The 27925-nt window shown below is 41.4% G+C and overlaps 2 protein-coding genes across 9 annotated transcripts in view; one reads left to right on the top strand and one right to left on the bottom strand.

Moving 5' to 3' along the window:
* Positions 1–282: 282 nt before the first annotated feature.
* creb3l3a (cAMP responsive element binding protein 3-like 3a) lies at positions 283–9797 on the bottom strand. 5 transcript variants are annotated; one of them, XM_088313903.1, is made up of 10 exons: positions 9524–9797; positions 8509–8622; positions 8145–8385; positions 6470–6618; positions 5077–5187; positions 4901–5007; positions 4214–4282; positions 3952–4036; positions 2237–2330; positions 283–919 (listed from the first exon to the last, which is right to left on the bottom strand). In XM_088313903.1, the coding sequence occupies exons 1-10, from the start codon at positions 9545–9547 to the stop codon at positions 627–629; spliced, it is 1287 nt and encodes a 428-aa protein (XP_088170029.1). In that variant the 5' UTR covers positions 9548–9797; the 3' UTR covers positions 283–626. The 5 variants fall into 5 exon arrangements, with proteins under 5 accessions (XP_088170029.1, XP_088170031.1, XP_088170030.1 ...); XM_088313905.1 differs by having other exon boundaries at positions 6485–6618; XM_088313904.1 differs by having other exon boundaries at positions 8509–8619.
* A 10400-nt stretch (positions 9798–20197) lies between these two features.
* celf5a (cugbp, Elav-like family member 5a) overlaps positions 20198–27925 on the top strand; it is a 229824-nt gene continuing 222096 nt past the window's right edge. For all 4 annotated transcript variants that reach the window (XM_088312772.1, XM_088312773.1, XM_088312771.1 and 1 more), the window contains exon 1: positions 20198–20730. In XM_088312772.1, the coding sequence (XP_088168898.1) occupies positions 20319–20730 (412 nt within the window). In that variant the 5' untranslated portion in view covers positions 20198–20318. The remainder of the gene's footprint in view (positions 20731–27925) is intronic.

Raw genomic sequence — 27925 nt, 5'->3', positions numbered from 1 at the left:
CATGTAGCACCATGTTGCACTGACGGAAGATTGGGAGACCCTCGAAGTGTAAAACATTTACAATATTTTGCCATTTTTATCATTGTTCCCATATAGTAGAGAGATTACGTACCTTCGTTTGTTTATTCGTTACTTCTGTGCTAATTCCTAGTAGCGCTTCATAATCATTTTTCATAATGTGTTAGCATTAAGCTAGCTTGTCTTCATTCATGAGACTCAATATTACGTAAACTGACTTGGAGTGACAAACTGCTAGCGAGAGTAAGAAAAGGTGTGAAGAAATACTTTCAAAAGTGTCTTTTAATAAGTTTAATGCGTGAATGTGTACAAAGAATGTTTTTTTTCTATGTTCTGTAGTATATTGCGGATTTTCACCTATGGGTCTGAAACAAATCGCCCACGATAAAGGTAATTAAGAAATCACCCTGTGAGATCACACTGCTGTTATCGCTTAGGACTCGAATGACGGTATTTGACAGGCTATTCCAGTTGAACAATCGGAAATGCACACACGGATAAAAAAGACATTGCAAATGAGGAAAGGGCAAACAGGACGGCAGATACAGAATCATCAAGACATGATTCAACAACAAAAAAATGACGAATCAAAGCAATCAGATCTTCTTTTACATGTCATCTGCGTTCGGCGGCAAACCGGCGGAGCGTTTTGCATCCAAAGTCACAGTGGCTATGTGGCCGGTGACCGGGTCCACGTGGAAATGGCCCAAGCTTTGTTCCTGGCTTCGGTTGGGAGACACGGCGTCCAGCTTCATATTCCCCATCAGGGTGGCGATTTCCAATGCCGTATCTCCCGGGAAATGCCGGTAGGCTGATTCTGATTCGTCTTGGGTGGGCAACGGGGGATCAATGACGTGCAGCACGCGGGAGGCCTGCATGTTCTGCAGGGACCGTGACTGGACTGTGAGAAAATTAGAGAGGCCAGCATGAAACGTACATCTGCGGAGAAGCGGATTATTACAGTTTACGGGCTGGGAAGATTTTTATTTTTTATTTTTTTTATTAGTAGAACAAAGAAGACGGACTGCTGCAGATAAAATTAGCTACATTTTTTAGTTTTGTTTTTTTTAGCTTTGTCATGCGCTTATGAGAATTAATACACATCGGGAGAAAAAAAATACCGTAAAAGTAACAATATAACATTTATTAAAAGTAAGAAAGCAGTAGGAAAATTAAATTTTCAAAAAAATGTACCGTATTTTTATGACCAAAAGGTGCACTGTATTATAAGGTGCCGTCTCAGTTGCAGCTGCTATTTTTGTATTTAACACATACAATACATGAGGCTCACCGTACCGAAAAAAAAACACGCTAGCTTAAAACAGTAGCATGCAGCCACGCTAAAACACGCGCAACATGCATGCGAGTGTTTTTAAAAAGGCAGTGGCAGCAAACACTGAGTTTGGTTGGACGTTATTAAAGTATTTTCCGCGCCAGGTTAGCATGCTAGCATGCTAAAACATACTCTAGCATACATATTGGCATATGTTTTTAAAAAGGTAGAGGCAGCAAAATTTAGTTTGATTGTACTTAATTGAAGCATTTCACATGATAGGTTCCCTTTCGTCCGTGTCAGAGTCTGTCTCGTTGCCTTGCGGCTCTTGTCTGTAAAAGCAGCGCGTTAGCGGGAAATGCTCCCAGTCGGTCAAGCTAATGAAAGTCACGCAACATTTGCAAACTTTTAAGTGCGCTTTATGGTCGTGAAAATACGGTAATTGTGTCACTTTTATGCGCTTGTTGAATAATATGACTTGACTCTTGTAAAATTACTTTTGATTCCCTAATATTACTAGCACTCTGTGTTCAAAATATATCTCCTGTTGTGACAATATTTGCCCACATTGTCTCAAAACTCAAAATATACTTTTTTTTTTATTTCAATGTATTGTTTCCTTCTTTATTCTCCGGCGTAGCATATCACTCCCACCATTGTACCTCTAATTTGTCCATTACACTAAAAATGTAAATTACTGCCCTTTTAATTGTTTGACCAAACCAGTACATTCCGATTAAAAGCACTAAAACTCTGCGCAATTGAAATTGACAGCAAATCCTCAGACGACTGCAAAGCTTTCCCCAGCAGGCCACATGTCACCTTTAACGGTCAACTCTGGGAGGTGGCGGCGGTGGTGGGTTTGAGGCCGTCACTCACAGAGGACTTGGCTCAGTTGTCAGGTGGGTACACGCTGGGAGCTATTTAACATTCAAGGTTACTCACTTCTTACTGGGCTGAAGTCTCCTTGGCTAACTTTGGTGTCAGCGTACGGCTTGAGGCTCGGAAAGAGGATTAGGGAGAAGGACAGCAAGAGCACCTAAAAAAAGGGGGGTGGGATAAAATGTCAAAAGCGGAGAAGAAAGTGGGCGGAGAGGAAAAAACACGGCTTGCATATTTTACACAGAGTGCTTTCAGAGTCGATGTCTGGAAGAATGGCCCAATTAGACAAATAAATGCCTCCTTCAAAAATGAAGCTCCCTTTTTCTTGTAATGCAAAGTACAAATACTCTATGACTGCACGGGATTATTTTTTTTTCGATTTTCCTTACTAGGGATAAACGATTTGAAGAAAAAATTGTATTGCGATTTTTCTGCCAGATATTGCGATTTTGATTTGATTTGCGATTTTCTTCGCAATGGATCGTGACATTTGCAAACATGACAGAAAATGCCATTAAAAACAATAAAAGCTATTACTCTAATACTGCAAGGACGCAAAAGAGGTTTTATGAGGAGAGCTGTTCTTAAATTTTTAAAAACTACTTAATAATTTTGTAATTATGTTTTACATTTTGTAATAATGTACATGTTCTTTGGACAAATGTCGGATTATATGTCAATAAAATCATTGCCCCATAGCAAAGCTAAATTGATTAAATAATATAATTTGGAGATCTATTATTGTGTCGATCTCAAAACTCTGTGGTGTAAATATTATTGAGATTATAAATCTATCCAGACGTCTGTTAAAAGTCGACTGTACACCGAAGCACTTATTTTGGGTCTTTTTCGAGTCTGTATTTCACTTTAGCCATTAGCATGCTTAGCGACTCCTGGTTTGCTTCCTCGGTTAAAACGCTACTTGTTAGTTGGGTCCTTTATTTGTCACCACGGAGGAGATGAGCCGTATCACGCAGTTCGTTGCTGTGCACGGACTTTCATACAGTACAAACAAAGTCCGTACTGCTGCGGTGCAAGATAGCTTGGCGTCTAGCATTCAAGCAGCTGCAAAAGTGCCCTTTAAAAAAAAAAAAAAAAAAAACCCCGCTTTGATATCTCAAAATCACGTTATTGATATTGCGATTTCCGTCCCTAAACAATAAAACGAGCAGCCCTAATCCCTACTTTACTTGAGAATTAATTTTTTTCCCCACATTTGTTTTCAACTTTTTGTGACTTACTTTGTCCAAACAGGTTTCTCCACAGATGATTATTGATTTTTTTTTTTTTATTATCTTTTTTTATTACTATTTTTTTAATTATTTCATAATAGAATAACCCAAATCAACAGCAACTACCGTGTCACCATGACTGAGCTTATTTTTTTTTTTAGTATTTTTCTCTTTGTCCCCAGTCAGCACGATCATGTATTCAGTGACTTGTTTCTGACACACGTTCATATTCGTTAACGCTCATATTTCAAATATTCCTCCCCTCTCATAGCCTCAGGCGGCACATGCTGTGCTACGGCACTGATCAAAGATGCAACATGGCTTCCATCCAGAAAAAAAAAAAAAATATATATATATATATATATATATATATATATTTTTTTTTTTCTTTTTTTTTGGTCATTCTCATGTCATATTTGGCCTTTTTTTTGTCTCGTTCACATTTTGGCTTGCTGTCGTGATGATGTACCTTTTTTTTCTTTTTTTTTTTTTTTTCCTTTTTTTAAAATTTTTTTAAATGCTGTATCTTGCCGCGTGAGTTCCTACCAGCACACACGTTCCAGTCTGGGCTGGCTTGTTAGACGTATTCATGACCAGAGCTTGGAGTCGGCGCAACTGTTCCATTAGTGAACTGTGGAGACAAATTCATCAAAAAATAACCATAAAGAAGACCGGGGGGGAAAAATAGGTTGTCTGAGGGTTGGAAGGCAAAAACAATTTTTTTAAATGAAGGCGCTGTTGTGATGTGGATGCCTCCTTTAGGATTACAGCTCAAACAAAAGCCGAGTCCCATTTTCAAATCTCTTACACGTTACATTTCTCCAGCTGAGACACTTTGCGCTGCAGCTCCTGGTTATGTGCGCTGCATGCAGCCATCCTGAAAACAAGAAATAGTACAAATTAAAATCCGCGAGCACCCCGGCATTCAAACCTGGAAGGTGCGACATGCGAGTACACTTAGAAAAGTCAGATTAGAATCGAAAGGAAAAAAACAATATATATTACTAAAAATATATTTTATTTATATATATATATATATATATATATATATATATTACTAATACTTAGTTCAAATAAAATTCATTGCTTTTCAAAGTGTAATAAAAATTGCATCTCTACCCCAAAGTTAAATACAACTGAACTGTAAATTTTAAAAAAAGTGCTGTTCTATAAAAATATTTTTATCATGCAATTTCTTTACTCCATGCATATTTTAAACATTTATTTCGGTCTTTCACGCACCAACAGAGACAATCATTATACTTCAAAACATTGAGAATTACGAATATAGGTTTAAAATAAAATGGCAGGTGGGAGCAACAATAATCACTCATGTTGATTTCTCTATTTGCTGCAAGGGTCCGTCCTGATCCCTTTTTTTTTGCAACTCTCTGAGCTGACTTAGAGATGTTTTTAAAAACAAAAACAACACACACTTTGATAAATGCTTTTTGTGCTGCTGCAGCTCAAACGCTCAGCACATCCGATATGTTACCTGCTCTCCAGTCCATCAATGTACTCTTTCTTCTTTTTGCGACTCTCCTGGGCCGACTGCTTATTGCGAATCTTCCTGCGTATTTTCTTTAAGATTCTTTCTTCATACTGATCGGGGAAAAAAGAACAATTGTGAGATTAGCGAGTGGTTTGAATTTTTTAGCTGCTTTAGCGAACCTTGGTGAGTGGCATTTGGCTGGGCAGAGTCACGCCCTCCTTGGCGAGGAGCTTCTTCTCGTCTTCATTCAGTATCAATTCTTGAATGGACTCTTGGAACGGCTGCGGAGGCTGGAGGTGAGACGGGGATGCAAATGTGTGATTCAGCAGCGCCGCCGCTTGATTACGCTTCCTCGCTGCCGTCGTCCTATGACGGCTTCGCTGCAGCCTCGCAAGGGCTAGTTGAATTAGCAGGCCACTTGCAGACATTGCTCTCATTACGCCGCTAACAATCGAGAAATTAAGTGTGACAAGCAAAGCGGCATTCTGCCACTCGCTTTAATCAACCGCGCTGGAACGCTTGCATCAATACTTGAAGTTTCCTGACTGGTCTTGCGTTGAAATAATTCAAATACAAATGACGGGAATAATTTCAGGGAGTAAGCAAGAACACTGGCTTGCATCTACTTGTGAGACTTTCGTCCGTGGCATAAATTTACTGGAGACCAAAATAGTGCCGCTGGTGCTGCAAAATTTCATCCATGTATTCTTGAAGAAAAGTCTTGCTGCAGTCTGAGTCGATGTAATTTTGCAAACTGGAAGATTTCCATATTGATCCGACATGAATGAATAATGCAAAACTGCCACTCGGTAGGACTGGGGGATTTAAAAAGTAATAAAGGTTTGATCAAAAAAAAAAAAAATGGCAAACTTTTTTTGGTTGGATGTCAGAAGCAAAAAACAAGAACCAAGTTTTCGCCTTTTTCTCGCTCAATCTAGATATTAAATAATTATTCCCACTTGACCCTTTTTTGCCCGTCTGTCCCTTTCTATCTCGGTACTGTTCCGGACTTGACCCTCCGGCCTTATTCATAAAAATGGTCGCCCGCCCCGACCCCGTTCCGGGTGCCGGTAAACTAAAATATGATCAATCTAATGATAATTTTTATGTATTACGTGCCACAGCTGCTGCATAGAATTGTTTTTTTAATTTTTTTTTTATTCTTGTGCTCCAGCCAAAAATGGCAAAATCTGTCCCCAAGAACCTCCTTAATGATCACCACGGTTACATGGCTTTAAAATCCCACCAGAATCTTTCGAACATATCTGGAGTTTCTAAAAAAAAAAAAAAAAAAACGGACAGCAGTTAGCATAATTCTAAACATCGTCCAATGACAATTGAAAATCTTAATTAATGACCAGTAATCAGATTACTTTAAATTTAATTATGTTAACACTGAACACTGCTTGCTTTTACGCACAACATGGAGTCACATGGTCTCAACAAGAGCTTCAAATATGAGATTTGCATTCTCACTGGAGCCAAACGGACGACCCATTACTATGCGCTCGCACCTGCTCTAATGTAAAGAGTTCATGGGTCCGGGCAGCCCATAATCGTTCCGTCGCTTACCCCGTTTTGTCTCACCGGCTCAATTGTGCCGCTCAGCAGCAGATCCTTAACGGTCAGACCCGAGCTGGAACACGATGGCGCTCTGTTTACGTTCGATGAATATTGTGGATATCTCGGCCTGTCCGCTGGGAGATCACCTTCCCAGACATCTTCACAAACACACACAAAATATAAAAAAAAGAATGTTACTGCAAGAGACGTGCATTACCAGCGCATCTATGAGGTTCACCGTAACGTGTTGTGATTTCAGAGGAGAGGAAAAAGAAAAATTGCTTTGCCTCGTCTTGGGAAATGTGATTTGGATTTGTCTTTTTCATTTGTTGTTTGAAATTTGCAACAGAAGGATATTTGGGAGCAGTGGCAGGCTTTGACCTTCAGTGGGGATGTACCCCGTCTTAATCCACCACTAATACCATCACTACTACTTCTACCACTGTGCCATGGGCATCATCTGGAAGAAGAAATCCTTTTTTTATGACATGGGCAAGAAATGAATAAATCACATCAGACGATTAATAAACGTATTTGTGTGTAAATTGCTACAGATGTGTTTTGCTCATCAAACTTGGCTTGCTCTGACCGATGCCATTGAGGGCCAATGCTGAGCCCCTGTGAGGATGATTCTGAAATCTGATTGGTTGAAAAAATCTAGTATAGGGCAGTGATCCCCTACCTTTTTTTCCAGCACGGCCCAGTTCATACAAGTTTATAACTTTTGCGGACAGCAACGCGTGTTGGGGGGATTGGCGGAAGCTGGCACTTGTTGCTAATGCTGACAGCTAGCTGCTAGCCAGTAGTAGCCACTTCCACCGGAGACTTGACAAAGCAAGCCGAAAGGTCGAAAACGAAAGTCAAGGTCGCCGTTACGCCTCCACGAGAGACAAATTCAAAGTAAAAGTCTACTAAGGCGATGGCATTGACGTCAACAACTCAATGTATTATTTGTTAAGCTTTATTTTGAAGTTAGCCATTGCGGAGGTGGCGTGTTCGTTGAGTATGTTTGCAGCTTTCTTGACACGTCTGTCTGAAATGACGATGTCGGGACGAGCGACTGTAAACAAAAAATCCTTTATCATTATTTTGAGAACTCAAGTTGGCAAAATGCTCCCATACATGTGATTTACGTGAACCATGTTGGCTTTCAACTTCTTCTGCTGCTATCATAGTGATTGCCGACTCATCGTTTTTCCTCGGCTTGTGCCCGGCCCGAATTGTGATTTTTTTTTTTTTTTTTTTTTTTTTTTAGCCTCAAATAATAAATAAACCAGAAGTAGTGCAATTTTTTTCTTTCATAGTTGCGACCCGCTCCAAAGTGGCCCGTGGACTGGTGGTTGGAGACCGCCAGTTTAGGGTACACGAGCGCATACTCGTGATTGAGTAGATTAGATCACAATTGCAGCGCATTTATGGTGCGGTCTGATTGGATGAAAAAATAAATAAATAAACAAAATGAAGGGAATAAATATTAATATATCCGATGAATTTTAAATTACTTTCTAACTTTTTTTTAGTAACACTGCAAATTTTCTTTCCCCCCCCCCCCATATTAATACAACTATTTTTTTTTTTATTTTTTTGGTCCCAAAATAATAATTGACATAATGTCCGTGAGGCGGATTAGAAATCTGAAGCTGAATATCGTGCTTTGCCATCTATGACTTAATGGCGGACTTACTGGGTTTAATGGACACTTGGGCCTCCAAGTCTGCTTTGGCCTGTGACCTCTGACCCAAACAATGATGCTCTTCGGGGGGGCTGTCGGGTCGCTGGGGGCTATCCATTTGGTCCGAGGCCGGGTCGCTGATCCCGCTGTCGCTCGGCGAAGGGGACCAGAGCGGTGAACCCGACGCGGATTCGCCTCCGCTCAGGAGGACGTTGAGGAAGTCGGCGTCCGCCTGTTCTGCCAGCTGGAGCATCTGCTGGCGTCAAAGAGGTTATCATTTTTATCTTTAAAAGTGAACGACATGCTGCGACGATTGTGGATCTACAAAAAAAAAAAAAAAAAAGTGTCACGCCAGAAGATTGACGAGGTGACGCACATTTGGTTCCTGCGCAGGCCAGTGTTGCTGCTGGTGTCCTGCTTCCTCGTGCCGGAGGATTCCATCGTTTTGATCAAACAGCCAATCGAGCAGCTCCATGCCATCGTACGCCTGCTGTCATGGTGACATTTAGTAAATTGTCTCTTTCTTGCTTTCTAAAGACTCTACAAAAGGTCGCCACTGCCGCTTTGCAACTTTTCATGATCCTCCCCCGAGCAAAATGACGGATTCGATATGTTCCCCTGATCGTGCGAATCTGCTTGATGTGCAAAAATGCGCTTTTATCATTGTCAATAAAAGCTACACTTTCTTTTTTTAAAGTGCAGATTTGGGTTTGGGAAAACAAGCAAAGGTGATTCTCAGAGTAGCTATTGATAGATTGTCAAGTCACAATTATTTCGTCACGAACCCACAGTTGACAAATATTTGCGAAAATTCAGCTAATTCCATCACAGTATCATAAGATTCAGTACAAGCTTCCAATTGTGTCTCTTTCCAGACTGAGACTGTCAGAATCATTTTTTACCATCTCCGTTGTTGGAATTGCAAAGCAACCCGATTTGCAATATTTTGATCCAACACAAGAGCTTTACGTCAATTTCTCCCTTTGCAGTTATAATGACTCACAGTTTTGATCGACGCTCCCATAAAACTATATCATGAACAAGATATTTTTTATAGTTGGAGTCGTGTCGGTGGAATTGCGATAAGTCATTTTGCCGACGATACCAAAAGCATTGCCCAATATCACAAGATCTAAGAATAAACGAGTTGTAACATACCAATAGAAATAATGACGTCGGGTCATCTACACTGAAATCATCATAAAAGTCTCCTTACTTTTGACCCTTGCCAATAAACAATATATGTCGCAATACCAAGACCGTATATCGTCCCACTCCCTCGTAAAGATATTTAAACGACAGACTTTGCTCTTTCTTACATACCAATGAGAACTGTCAAACAGAAGCGACCCACAAATATGATATTGCCCGCATTGAGTGGTATTACCGACCTGATCCGGGTAGTGCTCCATCATTTCCCCGCTCGGGTGCTAAACCGAGGAGCCCCCCCCCGAAAATGAGAAAATGCCAGTCAAAATATCCTGGTTTTTTTTGCGAGAAGCTCTGTCGATGAAGACTTTCTATTGAATCACTCAGCTGCTCTTGTTGGGTCCAAAGTTGAAACTCCAACGCAGCACACCCACCCAGCCAGCCAAACTGCTTGGCCTCCATTGGCCCAGACCAGATAGGACCTGATTGGTAGCTCGAGCAGTGTGCACAACCCGTACTCGCGATACATCTGCGGAGCGTCTCCGCTTGAAGCGCACATCGCGGAGGCCAAAGTCCGCTGCTTCTTTTATTTTGGTAGCTTATTGACATCCATCCTTTTAACCTTTGCCATACATTTCGGAGACGATAGTAATGCGATGACGATGGCGCCAGTCGGGCGGTGAACCGCAGCACTTTGAACAGTAGATGTTATCAAATCAGCAGAGAATTAAAATGGCAATTTGAGAGAAAACCGCCTTGAGATTGAAATCGTGCATTAGCAAAGCTTGTGGGAATTGGACAAGTGTGCTTTGATTTGCTAATCATCGGTGATGCGGCTTACAAGATAGCTGCAGCACAAAGTAGTAAATCAACATAATCAGTGTTTTGGGATTTTGGGGCTTGGGAAAAAATTTTTTGCTACGTTGCAGGTTTTGAAAATTACTTTTCCATGCAAACTGGTTGAAAGTTTAGTTTACACATTTGCGCATACAAACGTGAGTTTAGCCGTTTTTTTTAATCTTCTGGAACAGGAACGAAACCTGGCACTCGTCAGGAAAAAAAATGAACCGTCATTCAAAATCCGTTCGCAGGCGCCAGAATAAGCTCGTTTGCAAAAAAATGTTCATCAGGCAGAAATACACTACGTTCAGTTCACGTTCGGCCAAAATATTAACGATTCGATGAACTTGTTCAGATACAACGCTGGTTATATGGGGAACAAATATTACTTGCTGTTTATAGACAGTACAACACTTGTGCTGTTTTTTTCTTATTAAAAATACTTTCAAATAACACATTTTAATGTTTTCTTACGGGGCTGGAACACATTTATTGTGTTTCCATTCATTTCAATGCGGTGCGATGGTTTGACTTGCATACACTGACCCAAACTTGCGCTGATGAAGGTTCTAGGATATGGTGAAAGTCTGTCACGTAGTTGCTAGTGTCTCTTTGCTGACCTACTTTGTCTCTACCTGCTACGGCGGCTGCACTGATCGCACTCGTTTGAATGACCAATGAAAAGAATAACAGGCAGTTGCAGTCTTGGCTTCGATTGCACCAAACCACTTTCTATAAACAAACGCACATAAATGAAAAACACACTAGCGCTGATCTTTATATTTTCTGTAAAATACAGTAGTGCCCACAGTTTTAGCTACATGCAAAAATTGGCTATTTTTTTTTTTTTTTTTTTTTGTAATCCTGCCAGAAGCCAGATCAGATGAAATGGACAAATCAACAGCCTGGGGAAAAAAAAACAGTGGAACGGGAAAAACATAACCTCCTTGGCAGAGTTAGAATTTTTAGGGCACAAAAGCGTGTTTCCACATATAACTTCAGAACGTTGCCAGAACACGTAGGAGGAAGCAGCACCAAGTGTCACCGGATGATATGAGCAAGGGAGTCATAGAATAGACCTGCAAGTGAAAATGGCAATAAGCAATGTAGGCGCAAAAAGACACAAGTCACAGTGTCATGCCTGGGCTAGTTGAGCCAAAAAAAAAAAAAAGAACATTACGTCATTGCTAGATTGTCTCCCGGAAGAGAGTTATAAAGGGCTCTGCAATAACTGCACAAGTTAAAAATTAAAAATAAATAATTTAAGCATACATGCATTCCTTTCCTTTATTTTTATTTTATTACAAAAGATATTCTGAAAAATCATCCATTAATTCATGCATTTATTTTAGTTTTAGTTGTTTCATTTTTATACAGTGGTCAATTTGTCTTTCGAATGATAAATAAACATTATCAACATCTTGCGTAAGGTACTAAAACCTGGTTCCTATTTGTGATTCCCAACCACGATCCTGTGGCACTTTTTCATCAACGGTGCTGTGGAAAATGACCAATTTAATATCTTTTGAATTTATTTTTCATTTATTGCAAACAATCTATCTTTGTTCACCAATCTGTTTCACCGGTAATGTATAGCGGCAGGCAGAGCAATTAAATTCACGTCCCCCTATGTGGCAGAAGGTACAATTATCAAATTGCCGTTCGCCGTTCATGCTGTCTGTTTAGTGTAGCGCGCCACGTCGGAAAGTAGGAGCCTTTGTTGGGGCGTTTGAGGGGGGGGGGGGTTTGGCCGATTCAATATGTGCAATCGGGTCGAGCACCGTGATTGGCTGTCAGCTAGCGAATCAGTGAACTGGACACGAACCGGAAGTGATGAAAGTGTAAAAACGGTGAAATTTGAAGCCATTTCTCCAAAACTAAATGAACATTGCTCTTCTGTGGACAGAAGTTCGCGAAGACAAAGTAATCACTCTCATTCACAAAAGACCGGCGTGACTATCGCCCCCGATGGCGTGGAGGGGTACTACTTCTCACGCATGCGCAGAAGGTCCGGAGTTGTTGGCGTCGACTTTTGCGTTGTGTTCTTTGGTCATTTTCCGGTGTTCTGCCAGTAGAACTTTAAAAAAAAATCCGTTAACAAAATCCACGTTGATGCAACCAGGTGGGATGTTCTGACTGTTGAATTTCTCCTTTCAGGTTATATTTATGCATAAATATAAGATTACAAAGGTAACTTTTACTTTTATCAAGCAAGTGTGGTAAACACACTGCGTGAGTAATGTGGTCAACAGAAACATACATCAAAAGTATTTTTAGGCATTGGAAAAAGTCAATTAAGACTCAATGCAAGTGAAAATATTTTCACCGGGAGGTAGGACAAAAAGTTGGAAACTTCCTGCGAAAGCACTATCGGCGTTGTGCGCACTTGTGCGAACTTGGCATTGGTAGGACGTCTCGACGGGTAGAAAGGAATTTCTGCCACGCATCCAGATCGCACAAACCGCCTGGAGACAGCTTTCCTTCCGAATGTAAGGTCAGCAGGTTTGACTGCGGTGTGAAATATTCATTGAAAGGTGTCTGGGAGGAAGCGGTCGAGCATTTTTACTTACGGCGGCGTGATTTACAGTCTGGCAGATTTGTAGAGGAATCGAGATGGTCAAACGATAGCAGCCTTCTAATTGAAAGTTTGCGTACCAATATGCTAACGAGCCTTTGGGAAACATCGCACGGAGATGTAGAGATGCTCGGACCCAAATGCCATTCATTACCCGAAATGCCAGTCTGACAACTGTGGTGCGCTCTTAAGACCTCTCAGGTGCGTGACTTTGATGGCAGAATTCCCAGACGTCATTTGGAATATTACATAGTGGTCCCCAACCACCGGGACGCGGTTCGGTCCGAAGCGGCCAAACCTCGCCCCCCCCCCTTCTCCAAGCATGGATGAATGAGGGGGAAGAGAAGCGGCAGTCAAACAGGCCAAAGTTCAGATGCTGCGAGGGTGGTTGAAGAGGCTCTTGTGACGTGACATGACATAAGAAATATAAATTATCTTGAAAATAAAGGCCACTCCTCCAATAAATGCCTTACTTTTAACATGTGGCACGCTCTCAGTACACTTCTCGTCCCTAAGCCGTATGAGGGAAATGAAATATTTCAAGTTAGGTTCTTCACTATATTGATCAGCAACTTTTTGGAAAGCCTGTTGGTCCTATTTTTGAAAAAGTGGCTGCATAAATGTAAAAACAAAAATACATCCACCAACAAGATGGTGAAGCGGAAAGATCAGTGCAGCCGGTCGACGCGATGAGCTCATTTGCATCGAGTCTCTCATGTGAGTTGGCCTCAACATCAAAGCTGAGCAACTTCTTCTGATTCATGTGATGTCACTCACGGAAACAGTCTGTGCTGGTGTGCCGTCAGAAAGTCACAAAGTCTCTGAAGTAAGAAAAAGTTCAAGTGTAAAAATACCTTTTTGTCTTGGAAGAACTTTACTCTTATATGATGCCATAATTTAAAAAAATTAGCTTTTGTGTGATAACTTTAGAACTTTTTCTTAATGTTTTTTTTTTTTGTCATTCCAAAGAAAACATTTTATTGAAGGAATAAAATTTGAACCTCGGTTATTCTCTGATGACCCGTTGATGAGAACACGCTGTGTGTTTTTAGCAATTTCCCTCACTGCTGCCGCAGATTGTTATTTTGTTGATAAGCACTTGCAAGTGGTGACCCAAGGTGATCTCATCATCATGTTGGCAATGCTGATATTGAACACACTTGTGCGTATTGGTGACGCACAAACACAACAGGAGAGGCGAGGTTTTGACTTTAAGACGAGACGAGCGCATCCCCCGCTGAGTATTGAGCTGTTTTGTTGCATTGATTTGAGCCTCAGCACGTGATGTTGCCGCCTCCATTGACTTCATCTATTCATTCTGCACTTGTCGACAAAATACATGCATAGAATATATATATATATATATATATATATATATATGAGCTGTTAAAATTAATGTTAACTCAAGATTTTTTTTTTAACACGATTAAATATTTTAACTTTTTATTTACTTCAGAAATTAATTTGCATATCTTTCAAAGCCAAATTTAAACTCTCTAACATATTAGCTTTAGCATATCTCAGAACAAAACACAATGCTCAAGTTATCAGCAAACCAACTCCGCTGGTGTGTGCTGCGAAATGGACTGTATCATTTTTGAGAATTGTTTCTAAGAAAAATTCCTGTGAAGATGACTCCCATTTAGATCGTAGTCAAGGATCAAAAAGAGCTATTAGAACAGTCTTTGATTTAAAATGCGCTTTAGATTTGGTGATTTCACATTAATTACAAGATATTATTCATGTAAATACCTGTTAAAAGCTGTTAATCGCAATTAATTATGGCATTTTTTTAGATTAATTAGTTTAAAAAAAAATAATGTAATTGCCTGACAGCACAAATATATAAATATATATATATATATATATTCAGAAATAATCATTCAGAAATAATTGGAATAGTCACATTATGTAGTCCACAGAAAGTCAACACGAGCCTCATTTGTGAAACATTGTAACCCGTGGGGGGTAACCTAGCAACCGGAATCACATTTTGTTGTGGCCTCTTTGTGGAGTATTCGTGGATAATTCGACTGTGGTCATTGCCACGAAAAAGTGATTATCCTTCTGGTCTTTGTACTAAACGGAAGCTAATCATGTGCTTTGTTGGATGTCAAATGTGTGTTTTTTTTTTCGTAATCCGGAGCCATCCTTCCATTTCATTCACTACGTGATAATACACGTAATGAAAAACAAACACAACAAATCAAATGAATCGTAATTTTCCGGGAACTATCATTTTACTGGGTGACCTACTAGATCTGGTGAGGCACTGGCCCTCCATTCAATTAGACTTTTTTCTTTTTTTTTAATAGATGTAGGTTAGAAATGTGTTTGTTCCCTAACACTGTGGGTGCTCATAAAAACATTGTAAGATAAAATATTAATTTCAGGAAAATTTTCATTAAAATTGGGGTTGGACTCACACTGGGACAAGATGGGTAAACATGTGATTTTATTTTTCCGAATTTATCCCCTTTAAAATGGAATGAATATATGACACATCTTTGACATTGTGGTCTTTAAATGACTGGAATTGTTTGCGACAGTGCCATCTGGTGGATCTGTTGGGGCATTGTCCCTCCAACCCCGGATGCAAAACTTGAGTGGCTCTGGACGGATGTTATGGATCGTTACCAATCAAATGTGTGATAATCCAAGTAATCCGTTTGCGCAACGTTTGCAATGCTAAAGAATTCATCCACAGTGGCATTTTTTTGCCGCCCAATTTTCTTGGTTCTTTTCATGAATAGGTGAGTTGCTCCGATCTGTTTCCGCCATGGAGGAACGGCTTCTTTTTTTTTTTTTTTTTTTTTTTTTGGGCCCTTGTAATTGGCTTCAGTCAGTCGGGAGCCGACGCTTCAGCTCCACATCGTCGCATTTCAAAGCCAAGTCGACTGGATGAGACTTTCATCTGCTGCACCCAATTTCCTTGGTATACCAGTGAATTCCCGCTCGACCTTTTTCCCGCCGCTACCACCGATGAGGAGGAACTTCTAAAGCTTGATACAGTGGCCGTATATACGGCGGAGTTTCTCGCCTGTGTGAGCCCAAATCAACTCAATTGATTCTCAAGACAGGAATTCCAGATTATCGTCACATTACACATATTGCTCAAGTGCGGGTCTCGTTAACCAAGATGAAATGAAACGATGCCGGTTGAGAAGAGGAACACAGGCGGAGATAAGACAGACATCTTATAAATTGTATTTCGATTCTTAAAGCAACATTCCGAGTCGCGTTATCACACATATAAATACATTTTTGAAAAAAAGTAGGACGGTGGCGTGAATTTATTAGTGTTCGGCTGTTGATAAAAGATTTAACAATCCCAGCGGGGCGCTCCTGGAAGAAATCCGACAACAAGTCATGCTGTGGCAAATCTCGCAGGATGAGTGACAGCAACACAACAAGGTGGATTACCGGCGACGATGGCTGCCAAACACTATGACTTGCCTTTCCAATTGCTGGCTGCTTGTTTTAGACAGTTGGTGCTCCCGCACGTGTATGAAATGCACAAGTGACTTGATGACAATCCTGCACGTAACAATTACAAACCCCCTTCTTCAATGTAAATTTTAATGAATAATATGTAATGAACATGTTCTCATTGCCTTCTTAATAAGCAAAATGGTGAACTTGCTATCTTAATATCTTAAATGTAACTAAATACATGACATGCATACATTAACGTTTAATTACATTTTTATAATACCAAGATACTTTTTTTTATTTTCATTTTTGTTCCAAAAAATGTCTAAACCGTGGTAGAGGTATGAGCTCAATGTTGCTCCTGTTTACTGAAATTGAAATTGTTAATTACGTGGATAAAAAAAAAATGTGGCTGGCAATTTATGCACACATTTCAAACGCAGCCATAAAGTGAAGCATTAATCGAAGGAAGAGAAAGCACTCACTGGGACAAGAATGGGACATTGCTGCTCTCTAGTGGCCGAAAACTGGAATTACACATTCAAGTGTGAATATGCAGGAGGGCATTTGTGTCAGCTCAATATAACAATATCGTCTTTTGTTTGAAAAGGAGACAAATTAGAAGAGGCGGATAATAATGAAGTCTGAAACTACCAATATAAATATAAAATATAATGTAAATCTCTTCTCTGTCTTCATTTACAGACGTAATTAAGTACAAAGTGGATGGTTGTTTTCTTAACTCAATTTTCCAGCCAAAGGCAATGAGCATGATTTACATAACAAGAAACAGAAAAGAATCCTGCGTCTGCAGGTGCTCATCTGGAGTAAGATCACATTAATGTCACACGAACAGCAGCAGTCCAGTGTGACATTTGCAAGAAATCGTGTTTGGAAGGAAACACACGCACGCACCTGGAAGCAGTAAACTGGAAGAGATGACAACAAGGGACCGCCCGCTGTCCGATTATCTCTAGTACAACAAAAACAACAGTCACAGTTGGTGAGAGAATTTGTTTCTTAAGCCTTTGGATGAGAAAATTAAGCTGCTACATGAGGAAATTGCGTCCTTAGAGCTGGTAGTTCTGCTTAGGTAAGTTACATGGCGTTTTTTTTTTTATTTTTATAAATATTGCCTCCTACACAGACAATAACAGTCCATCAGAATCAGAACGGTGCTTTTAGTTTTCTTTGGAATTTGAGGCCGACAGGACCGCGGCCACACACTTCAGAGAAAGGTCAGGGAGAGGCGGCAGGCAGACACAAACAAAGAACATTTTGAGCAAAATAGCACTGTTGATTTAGAATCTTTTAGTCTGTAAAAAAATTAATTCGATATAAAATGCTTATTGGAAGATTCAAAAATAAAAAGTCGCACTTTTTAAACAACGTCAAGGAATGAATGACAAAAAAAAAAATTGAAATTGAAATTGACTTTTTTCATTCTATACCACCATGGTTTGAATTTGGTAGGGCACTAACTGAAATGCCCCTAATTCAAAAATGACTAACATTTAAAACATTTATGCTCTAAAAAATAAATAAATAAAAAGTTAACGTTTCAAGGCAACAAACTCCAATACGATTTTAAATTGGCAAATTAAACTTATTGTTTTAAGTTTCACTGTTTTGAACGTTAGCGAAACTAGCGTGCCTCGCCCCCGACTCATTTGACAATCTGCTAAAAAAGAAAGTAGTCTGCACTTGACCTAAAAACGGTTGCGATGTAATTTTCGTCAATCAGCGTGTTTATCAATTTTGTAGATACGCTGGCGTCAGTCGAACATAAAACAGTAAATAATAATAATAAGGGTTACGCTGAGTTTTAATGTAAACAAACAACTGCATTTTCTATCAAGCATTAGTTTGTACATTCCGGAAGTAAATCCAACGGCACAATCAACTCGACTGAGTGGGGCAATGCTCAAATCGCCCCAATGGCAAAATCACACGTGCCGAATGCAAAATGTTGCTCCTATTTCTCTCTTTGGGCTGCCATGACGTCATTGTGAAACTTTTGAGAGAAGCGGGCGGTGTTCAGCGTTGCAAAACATGCCCGTTCAACTGTGAGGTGACACCCGAGAAAATGAGACAGCGATGCCGTGACGCCTCATCCCGCTCGAGACACCTTTATGCATCACTGACTTATAATGCTGATGAGTTGTGAGACAAGTCTGAGGAGAAGAGCGGCCGATTTCTTCCACGCTCCATGGTCATTAAGTAGAGCGCAATACTTTATTTTTTTTTTTTTGAAACATCGGTCCAACTTTTCCAGCACTCCAGACTGTCAGAGGTTTGAAATAAGTTGCACGTGAGTTCTCTCACATTCCCAAAACTTTTGAAGACTCTTTCCTTCAGTGAAGTCCTGTTTAGTCCGACTTGAATCATCATTTATGACGCGACAGGGTGTCGGACGACTTCGGCTCACGAGAACTTGCTTCTCTTGAAATGTTCGTCTTGGGTTGTTGTGGGTTAAAAAAAAAGCAAGAATATATTTTAGATTTACGAACGGTCGCCGGGTAAGACGGTCTGGTGCGTATCGAATCACAGCACGCGGTTATATTCTTCGACGTGAGGCCTCTGATAAGGCCTTACTGTCACCAACTCGTGATCTGATTGGCTATCGCGATTGTCTATCAACTCTAAGAGCCCGTTCACTCATAAAGCACATACGTACACTGTTTAATCGGAAGGCTTCGGACAAATAGTTAGTGCCACTGATACAATGAAATCTGCCTAGCAACACAAGCTAGATGAATTCTCATTGGATAAAAATTCTCACCTAAAAATACAACACCGGGATATAATACACAATCAATACAAGTTTATTTATATACCTCAAAAGTATTTATGATAAATATGATCATAATTTCTTCATTTTTGGTTATGTTAGGCCAGCAGAGAAGGCCTTGACCCCCCCCATCTCCCCAATAGGGGGTGTTGAAGTCTTCCTCAGCTTAAGTGATCGACCTCGGCTTCTTTTTCCAAGCTGGTTAACTAACAAGCAAGCAGAATAAAGCGGCAGCTGCTGAAATTGTATGTAACTTTTTTTTTTTAGTTGGATCACTCTAATAGTGTGACCTTTATTGATTTTTTGTCTCCGCCTTGGGCCCGCCCGGCGAAGCACTAATGACATTGGTCAATAAAACCCATGAAGTGGAAGTTCTTTTCCGCCCGCGCCCTCGACCACCTCCCTAAAAATAGTCGGCGAGGGAGCGAGAGCGGAGCGGCCAATGTCAGCTCGAGGGGTTCGTGTTCAACTGGAGGGCCTCGGCTCGCTCTCGACTCATAGAAGCGGCCCGACACGCTGAGCCGTCCGCTTTAGCGCATTTCACTTTCATCCCCACCCAGCCAGCTCCCATTCAGAAAGGGGGGCCTGACACGGCCAAGCGAGTCGCCTGCCCCCTTTAATCGATACATTGGGAACCCGGCGGAGCGGGTGCCAAATAAAGTCAGCAAATCGTTCGGCCTCTGCGGCCGGAGTGGCGCTCTCTGGGAATGTGCTGCTTAAAGGAATTCCTATTTAAAGTGAAGACATTTACGATGGAAGTGCAATGCCACCAACCAAGACCACCACGTGTGTTATGAATCGACTCTACTGTCAATGTCTGCCTGCTGACGTCTTTCTATGGTCGTGCAGTGTGTTCAATGGAGCAGAAAAACACATTCTACATTCTTCCTCAAAGTGACTGAGTTTGATGTTTGTGAGACAACTTTAGCATGTGGGCGTTATTAGTACTATCGTAACAACTGAATGTTTCGGGTGAGGAAGAACAATGCACAAGATCACAGGTTCCCTACCACTGTGCCACGAAACGGTACACTTTGGACTCGGCTGAACAGATAAAGGTCTAAATAAATCCAGTTTATCAGTTTTTACCATGTCTATCTATCTATCTATCTATCTATCTATCTATCTATCTATGTTTACGAACGAAAGTGTAGTTACAGCTATGACCACTGGGTGTCGCTGAAGAGCGTCTAATATCGCTAACGTGCGTATCCCCTTCCACCATTCTGCTTCTTTTTGCCTTCTTCTGTATGTACCCAATGCCCGCGTGTGTAAGTCAGCCTGGTTTCCAGCTGAGTGCTTGCTCTCTCTCACAGTGCGTGCGCGTTTGTGCGTGCGTGCGTGCGCGTGTCTACGTGTGTGTGTTGTCATTATTATCCACTCCGCTCCCAGCTCGAGAATGGCCAGATTCACTCAGACTGAAACAAGAAGGCAGCAGCAGCAGCAGCAGCAGCAGCAGCAGCATCCTCCTCTTCCTCCTCCTCCTCCTCCTCAGCAGCATCCCGTTCCACACTCCTCCAGCCTGCTCCTCAGCGGACCGAGCCCGGCACCACTGCTCCTGATCCCGAACCAGCAGTCCCAGTACCACCACCAGTACGTCCAAATCCCACTGTCCAAACCCATGAACGGCTCGGAACCCATTTCACTTCATCCGGAGAGCGGCGCCATGAAGGACCAGGATGCCATTAAGCTGTTTATCGGGCAGATTCCGCGCAACTTGGAGGAGAAGGACCTGAAGCCCCTCTTTGAACAGTTTGGGAAGATCCACGAACTGACAGTTCTCAAGGACCGCTACACCGGCATGCATAAAGGTACGCGGGTCGACTCTCCAGCTCATTTTGCTCATTAATTGTCTTTTCCAAACCTTATTTACTTATCACTTTTCTACATTTCCCTCAGCAAAATGTTTCGGGTTTTCTTCACGTGACGCTGTGCGTTACGCACCGTTTGCACAATTTACGCGCACGTTCTTTCCGGGTTCGTGACAATTTCATATCTTTTATATCCTTTTGAGAGCGATGAGTCGTGTTATTTTATTGCCCCCCTTTCCTCCAAACCCCCTTTGAGCACGCTCTTAAGTGGGGCAGAGGCGCTTGCAAAGGATACATTTTTAAAGAGCCAGTGCCATCTTTTCATCATTTATTCATCCATTTGCGTTCTTTAACATCATCGAACCCGCCACACGCACACACACACATATATATATATATATATATATATATATATATATATATATATATATATATGTATATGTATATATGTATATGTGATATGTATATGTATGTTCATATATATATATATATATTTATATGATGTACATGTATATATGTATGTAGTGTAGATGGCATAGATGGTGCTCCCCCCCCCCAAAGTGTGACAACATGACTGATGTCTCCACGGAGAATGGACCCCCCCTCCCAACCTCCTCACCATGCTGCTGATGCCGGAGTGGGAGGCAGCACGGGTGTAAATCCACGTTGCTCCGCGCCGTACATACTTGACAACTTCCACCTTCCATAATGAAGTTGGTTACCAAGGGTAGGCCTCGGCGTGTAAATCACCAAAGGGAAGCTTTGGGTGTGGGTGGGGGGGGGGGGGGGTTCCTTTCTTTAAACGATTTCACCCCCTTTTGCACTCCATCACCGAATGGTGGATGTCATCTTCTCCCAACGCCGCGACCATCGTCATCATTTTTGGTTTGAAGCGCAAATATTAAAAAACTCCATTTATGAGCAGCATTCAAACTTGAAAATAGTACCTCTGGGCCATTTCTTTATTTACTCAACTTCAGACGGAGTTGGCCTTTACTTTTCAACACTGAACCGTTTTACTGGTATGTTGTCAAAATCTGAACCCCACAAGACTAATTGTTGTCATCATCTTTAATATTTTGCAGGGGAACTCATTCACAACATTCCGAACACTTTGAATCAGTTATGAGACTGTTTGGTATCTACTGCTGTTTTGGTTAGCAACAGAGTTATCATTTTTTTCTTAAATGTGTGAGTGTGACGCGTACATGAAGTGAGATTTCATAACGTCTTTCAAATCCAAACGGTGGCGGACTCCACATCCGGGCCTGATATCTCATTAAGTTCTTAGATGACACCAAGACCTTGTTGTGCATTTGCTATTCCACGCACTCACACGCTTTTCATTTATTCATTCTTCGGCGTGTGATTGCGGGCTCTCGCGTGTGTGCAAACACGTACAGAAGTGTCATTGCCCCGCGTTGCGTAATGATTGCACTATTTAGCTGTCGAGTGATTGTGGCCCCATTGCCAGCCAACTTCAGCTTCTTAAGTGTGATTGGATGGAGAGGAGAGGAAATGGCGCTTTGAAAGGCAAACCACTAAATATACGGCGAGGACAATATATATTGTATTTGTTTTGAAGATCGCGTGTTAAAACGCTCATTGTCAGTTAGATGATGATGTTTTGAGACGTGCTGAAGTAGACATGCCTTCGTAGCTATATTTGTTCCAACTAGTTGGAAACACGCGATAGCTACCTGAGTAGCATTCTGACTGAATAGTTAATAACACTTACTCAAATAGTTATTTGGATTACTTTTGTGTTTTCACAACCATAAGGCGTTGTTATTTTTGTATTTAACACACAAAGTACATAAGTTTCACCGTATTGGACGCAGGCATGTTAAAATCTATGCTAGCTTTAAAAAAATGGGGTATGCTAAAACATACACACGCATACATGCTAGCATATGGTTTTAAAAGGTAGAGGCAGCAAAATTGAGTTTGATTGTACTTTATTAAAGTATTCAACACAATAAGTTCCCTTGAATCAGAATCAGAGTCCATCTTATTGCCGTGCGGCTCCTCAGAAATGATGTTGGCTTGTGCGAAAACTCGAACAACAGTGCAAGCAGACACGTTAGCCCAAGCATTCTTCAATTTTGGTGTAACTCACCCGGTTTTAGTAAAGAATAAAAGACGGTAATTTTTACGTTTATATGAGTCATATTATTCTTAAGTAGTCCTATTTAGAGAACAAACAAATCTGTGAATTCACTTAACATGGTCTTCAGGAGAGTTTTTAACGCAGCCCCGAAATAATGTGGAGCAGTGGTCTCCAACCACCGGGTCGTGGCCCAGTACCGGTCCGCAGGCCACTTTGGGCAGGGCGATGATGAAAGAAAAAAACAGTACCGAGTGTAAAGAACATTTTATTTTGAAAAGTGACTGGCTTCTCTCCATTACACAACCTTGTGATGCATCAACATGCTCATTGTCTCGGTCGCATTTTCGCTAATATTAAACCCACAAGCTAGCAAATGCTGCGAGCACCGCCCTGCCCGGTTGTTATGGACCGGCAACGGTGGAGACAAGGTTGGGGACCACTGATTAAGAGTATATCTAAAAGAACGCTGCTACCTCCCGCTAGGCACATGCGGGGCCCGTCATTGATGCCTTGATCTTTAATAAATAAACTTAGATGACAGCAACCTTTGACTTGCTTGATTATATTATCCTTATGATTGTATATTTTATAAAATGTGGACAGAATAATCTCAAGCACAATGGGTAATGGCTCCAATTGAAGTTAATCCTGCACAATAAGGTCCCCCTAAATGCAAATCAAAATTCTCTTCCAGGCTAATTAGGTTTGTTTAAGCAACTTAGCAACTGACAATTCTTCACGTAATGAATGATACACAATCAATCTTTCATGTCCCTGTCCATCTCTTACATTGCGTTTTTGTGCACTAAATGATGGTATTATGCAAAATGGATTATACGGTATGGATCCTGATGGAAATAATGGTTATCACCCTCACAAGGACACACGCGCACGCACTCACACACACACACACGTGCGCGTCAGCAATTTGCAGTAGTTCTGCACTTCTGATTGCAATTTGGTCCAACTTGTGCTTTTGTCTGTGATTTCCTTGCGTGTATTTTGCCCGCAGTAATCCGCGGGGGAGAACATGGAATTAGTTTGTAAAGCGCGATAATAATGCGTGGCCATAATAAGTTGACTCGGGAGGATTAGCAAATGTGCATTGTCTGAAGCGGCGCTCCCTTGGGTGTTCAGCCGGTTGCCTCCCTAAACAGTGGCTGCCTCTGCCAATTAAATATTCCGTCTAGCCTGCCTCCTCCTCCTCCTCCGATGATTAATTCTGCCCACGACGTCCGAGGCCTGCCAATTATTGTTGCCCAATTGGTATTAATAGGTAAAGGGTTTCCTCATGTAGAATACATCATAGATGGGGAAAAAAAAACTTGTCCCTTCGGCTCCAATTATAATTGTCGGAGTATAGTGGATGCGCATATGCTAAATGCAGGAGATTAATTACGATAAACGCGCATGTATACACATCATAAGAACATATCATTTGTATGTGTAGACAGGCGGGCAAGAGTGAGGGCCGACTGGTGCGGCACAAATCGGCTTGCATGTAGCGAGACGGAGAAGAAAGTCAAGACGCTATAGGTTGGCAGACAGATAGACAGGCTGGGCATGAAATGGAAGGAAGCCATCCAGCAGGGGTCGCTAGATTAGGCAGCCAAGGAACTAGATCAGGGATGGGCAACTGGCGGCCTGCGGACACGCTCATATTGGCCCGTGATTAATCCTAAATTCGGGGTTCTTGCACTGTTTGTTTCTCGTTCCGCAGTTTTGTGCCATCCTTGAATGGTTATTTTCGTGTAAGCGAGCACTTTGTACTGGAAAAAAGAATACAAAATATAGTTGTTTTGTTGTTTGCTTCAAACCCTTTCTTGTTGATTTAGGATATACATGCATTGAAAAAAAACATTTTATTTTATTTTATTTTATTTTATTTTTAATTTATATAAGCAAATATTTTGTCGATATTAGAAGTAGCAGTTTTTGTCATACATCTGGTTAGAAATTGCTATGTGGCTCCTCAGTAGAACTCGTGAAAAAATTGTGGCCCCCTCCAGCATTGAAGTTGCCCATCCCTGAAGTAGATAGTGGGGCACAAAGACAGACGGGCAGTTAAAAAGGTGGACAGACAACAACCAAGCTGGAAGATGAGCGGAAAAAACTGAAAAATAGACACGTCTAAGGTTTTTTGAAAAAAAAAAAAAAAACAGAAAAAAAGGGAGACAAAAAGAAAGGCAGACACAGAAATGACAAGTAGGCAGCTCGGGTGGCAGATAGGCTGGAATAGAAAATCAGGGAGCTAATATAGATGAGGATGTGAGACAGACGGACAAATAAACCAAAAACCAGACAACTGAAAGGCAGACAAACCGGAAAGGGAGCAGATAACCAGAAAGACGGCAATACGAGCAGCAAGACAGGTGGGATAGAAAATCTACAGACAGGAAGCGAAGACGGGCATCAGGACAGAAAGACAGGTTGGCAAGCACGCTTAGATAAAGTAGCGAGACATCCAGCAGGAAGGACGACGTATAGGCAGATGGAACGGCAGATAGGCACAATGTTTTTCTGAGAGGGAGACAAATGGCAAACTACTGGAGATAAGTGATAAGACAGACAGGCAGTTCGGCCGATAAGCGAGCACGTGCGCACACCGGAGGACAAACACAAAAGCAAGAAGGACACCAGGTGGGTCGGTTGGCTGCTGCGCAGGCACATCGGCAGAAGGGTTGTTATATACCGTTGTTATGGGAGACAAAAAATGGCGTCCTAAAGTTCACTGCCAAGATAAACATCAAACAAAGACAATTACACAAGTGCGGAACAAACACGGACAGATAAAACAATACTCGCAGGTATATATTCTTTATCCTCTGTGAAAAACGAGTACGGTAATATTACTGTTCATCCGTAGTTCTGTATTATATTGCCACAGGATGCCCAGACGGACAGAAAGACGGGCTGACAAGCAACCAGGCTGTCACTCAAGCAGACAGGCAGGAAGGCAGCACGGGTCCAACGGACCCCGCGAAGATGACGCGCTCTCAATATGAAGCCACGGTGGCCGTGGTTGTTTTAATGCATTAGGGAAAGTCAGCAGAGATATTGCCTCGGACTGCGGCCCAGATGGAGCATATGAAATCATAGAATAATCTAATGAAATATTTATTCAAGTTTTTATTTTGTCCCCCCCCCTGAGTGGGTACGATGGATAGCAGCTTCTCTGCGGGCCGCCACGCCCGATGAAACAAACAAAAATAACTACGGAGGATAGCAGCAGGAAGATTGTCGTGCACGTCTGTCACGTGACACGTGTTGATATGAAACCGGTGTGGAAGATCAACTTTGAGATGGATCGGTGATGGATGTATGCATGCATACAGGCATCTAATATTGCTTGTCTTGCAAAAAAAAAATAATAAATGTCAAGAGTGACATGGATTACACGTCGTCACATTATTCCAAGCGGGAGGTTGAGCTGCTATGAACATTCAATATTAACTTGGAGAATTAAAAATTATTCAATGATAAATATGATTCCCTTCATTTCCGTGCAGATCTGCGCAAAAAACAAACAATAGTTGTCGCCGTCAGGAAAACAAATTGTAACATCACTCTGCTAAAAACAGTCAGATGTCACCTTCAATTTTGTTCCACTCCAGTCCAGTAGGTGGCAGTAATGCATAATACAAAGTGATTGATAAGTTCCAAGAAAACGACCAAGATATTAACATTTATTAAAATATTAACATTCTTTTGAATTTTTTTAATTAAAAAAAACAATCAGAGGCATTTATTATTTATCTTTTGTTAAAAAAAACAAACAAAAAAAATCAACAGATATTACTGAAGCTAACTGAGCATTTCTGTTTGTCTTCTTTCTGCGAATTTGTGTACGTTTCACATTGATATCTTGTAATTTCACAATCGTATCGCTCATATAGCGTTTAGAAACACCACGCTGAGTCTCATATTTCTTCAGACCCCGTGCGATGACGCTTTAAAGTTCTGCATCTTATTTTTCCCGACCGACGTTTTTACTACAAACTGTTCCGACGCTGGAAATTAAAACATAATTGTGTCTTGTCTTGAAGCATTTGCAAACAACTTGCCAGTGAATATTTGGCGCCGGCAACATGTTCAATAATGAATTTTCCCCGGCTCATTCATCAGTGTCTCGTGTCACTTGAGCTCGTCTCTGCGCGTGCCCCTTTTTTTTTTTCGAATTTAGTCCGCTTGATGTATTTTTTATGCGACAATCGCGTGCAAAACAGGAGAGCACTCGCAGTTCCACTCATTTCCCCCTTGCTTGTGCCTTTTTTTTTGTCATTTACAGTGTGGTGAGCAGCGCGTGAAAAATAACCTTCTGCAATGTATTCGCAGTGTCTTATGAAAGGACAGCAAATTAATTCCGCCACGGAGGATGCCGGGTTGTCTTATTTTTTTGGGCGGTTCACTTATCTCATCTGAAGGTGGACTTGGCAGAAGCGAGCTGCATTCTCATTCACGCTCAAAGGTCACCGCTGTTTTCTTTCGTCGACACAAGAAGGGAAGCCTGTCTGTTTTGCATGGTTGGCCTATCAGAGAGGCCCGTTGCCTTCAGAGCGGGAGGAGGATGAGAGAGGAGGGGTGGGGGGGGGTTGCTTTTGCAGAACAGCGTGAGCTCTTTAATGTCATGTTGGAGCCTGGCTTGATTCATTTCGGAAGATGAAGCAACAAGGGAGAGAGTGGGGGGTGGGGCGCGGGATGATTTGGAATGCAATGTTTGGTGGCATACTTTTAAGTCGTGCGAAAAAGCCTTGAAATAAAAATAAATAAATTGCCTTGCCAACTCAGGGCTTCCTAACACGGTTGTTTTTGGCCCCAAAAAGATGAAACATCAATCACGGGTCCGTTCAGGTGGTTGCCAAATGGCTGCCCGTTTGACTTCATTCAGAATTAAAAAAAAAAAAAAAAAAGTGGAGGCATTTATGTTAGGTTAATGCGTAGGCGTGGATTTGAGTGACAGGTTGTTTGTCCATACGCACCCTGCACCATTTTACATTTGAAATACATTCTCTCTGAATCTCGGCATTCGTACAAGGAAAAAAATATCATCTACTTGCATTGAGGGTGTTCATTCGAAAATGCTTA

Source organism: Idiotropiscis lumnitzeri, chromosome 13 (genome assembly GCF_059441095.1).
Source record: "Idiotropiscis lumnitzeri isolate Australia: NSW breed Sydney's pygmy pipehorse chromosome 13, RoL_Ilum_1.0, whole genome shotgun sequence".
Taxonomy (NCBI): Eukaryota; Metazoa; Chordata; class Actinopteri; order Syngnathiformes; family Syngnathidae; genus Idiotropiscis; species Idiotropiscis lumnitzeri.
This window is presented reverse-complemented; position numbering and strand designations above follow the sequence as displayed.

Excerpts from the sequence above, each read along its gene's own strand:
- creb3l3a (XM_088313903.1), bottom strand. The coding sequence starts at position 9,547 with ATGATGGAGCACTACCCGGATCAG. Across the intron at positions 8,623-9,523 it reads TGGAGCACTACCCGGATCAG|CAGGCGTACGATGGCATGGA; the intron begins GTCGGTAATACC and ends TCACCATGACAG. Across the intron at positions 2,331-3,951 it reads AGACTGGAACGTGTGTGCTG|GTGCTCTTGCTGTCCTTCTC; the intron begins GTAGGAACTCAC and ends CCCTTTTTTTAG.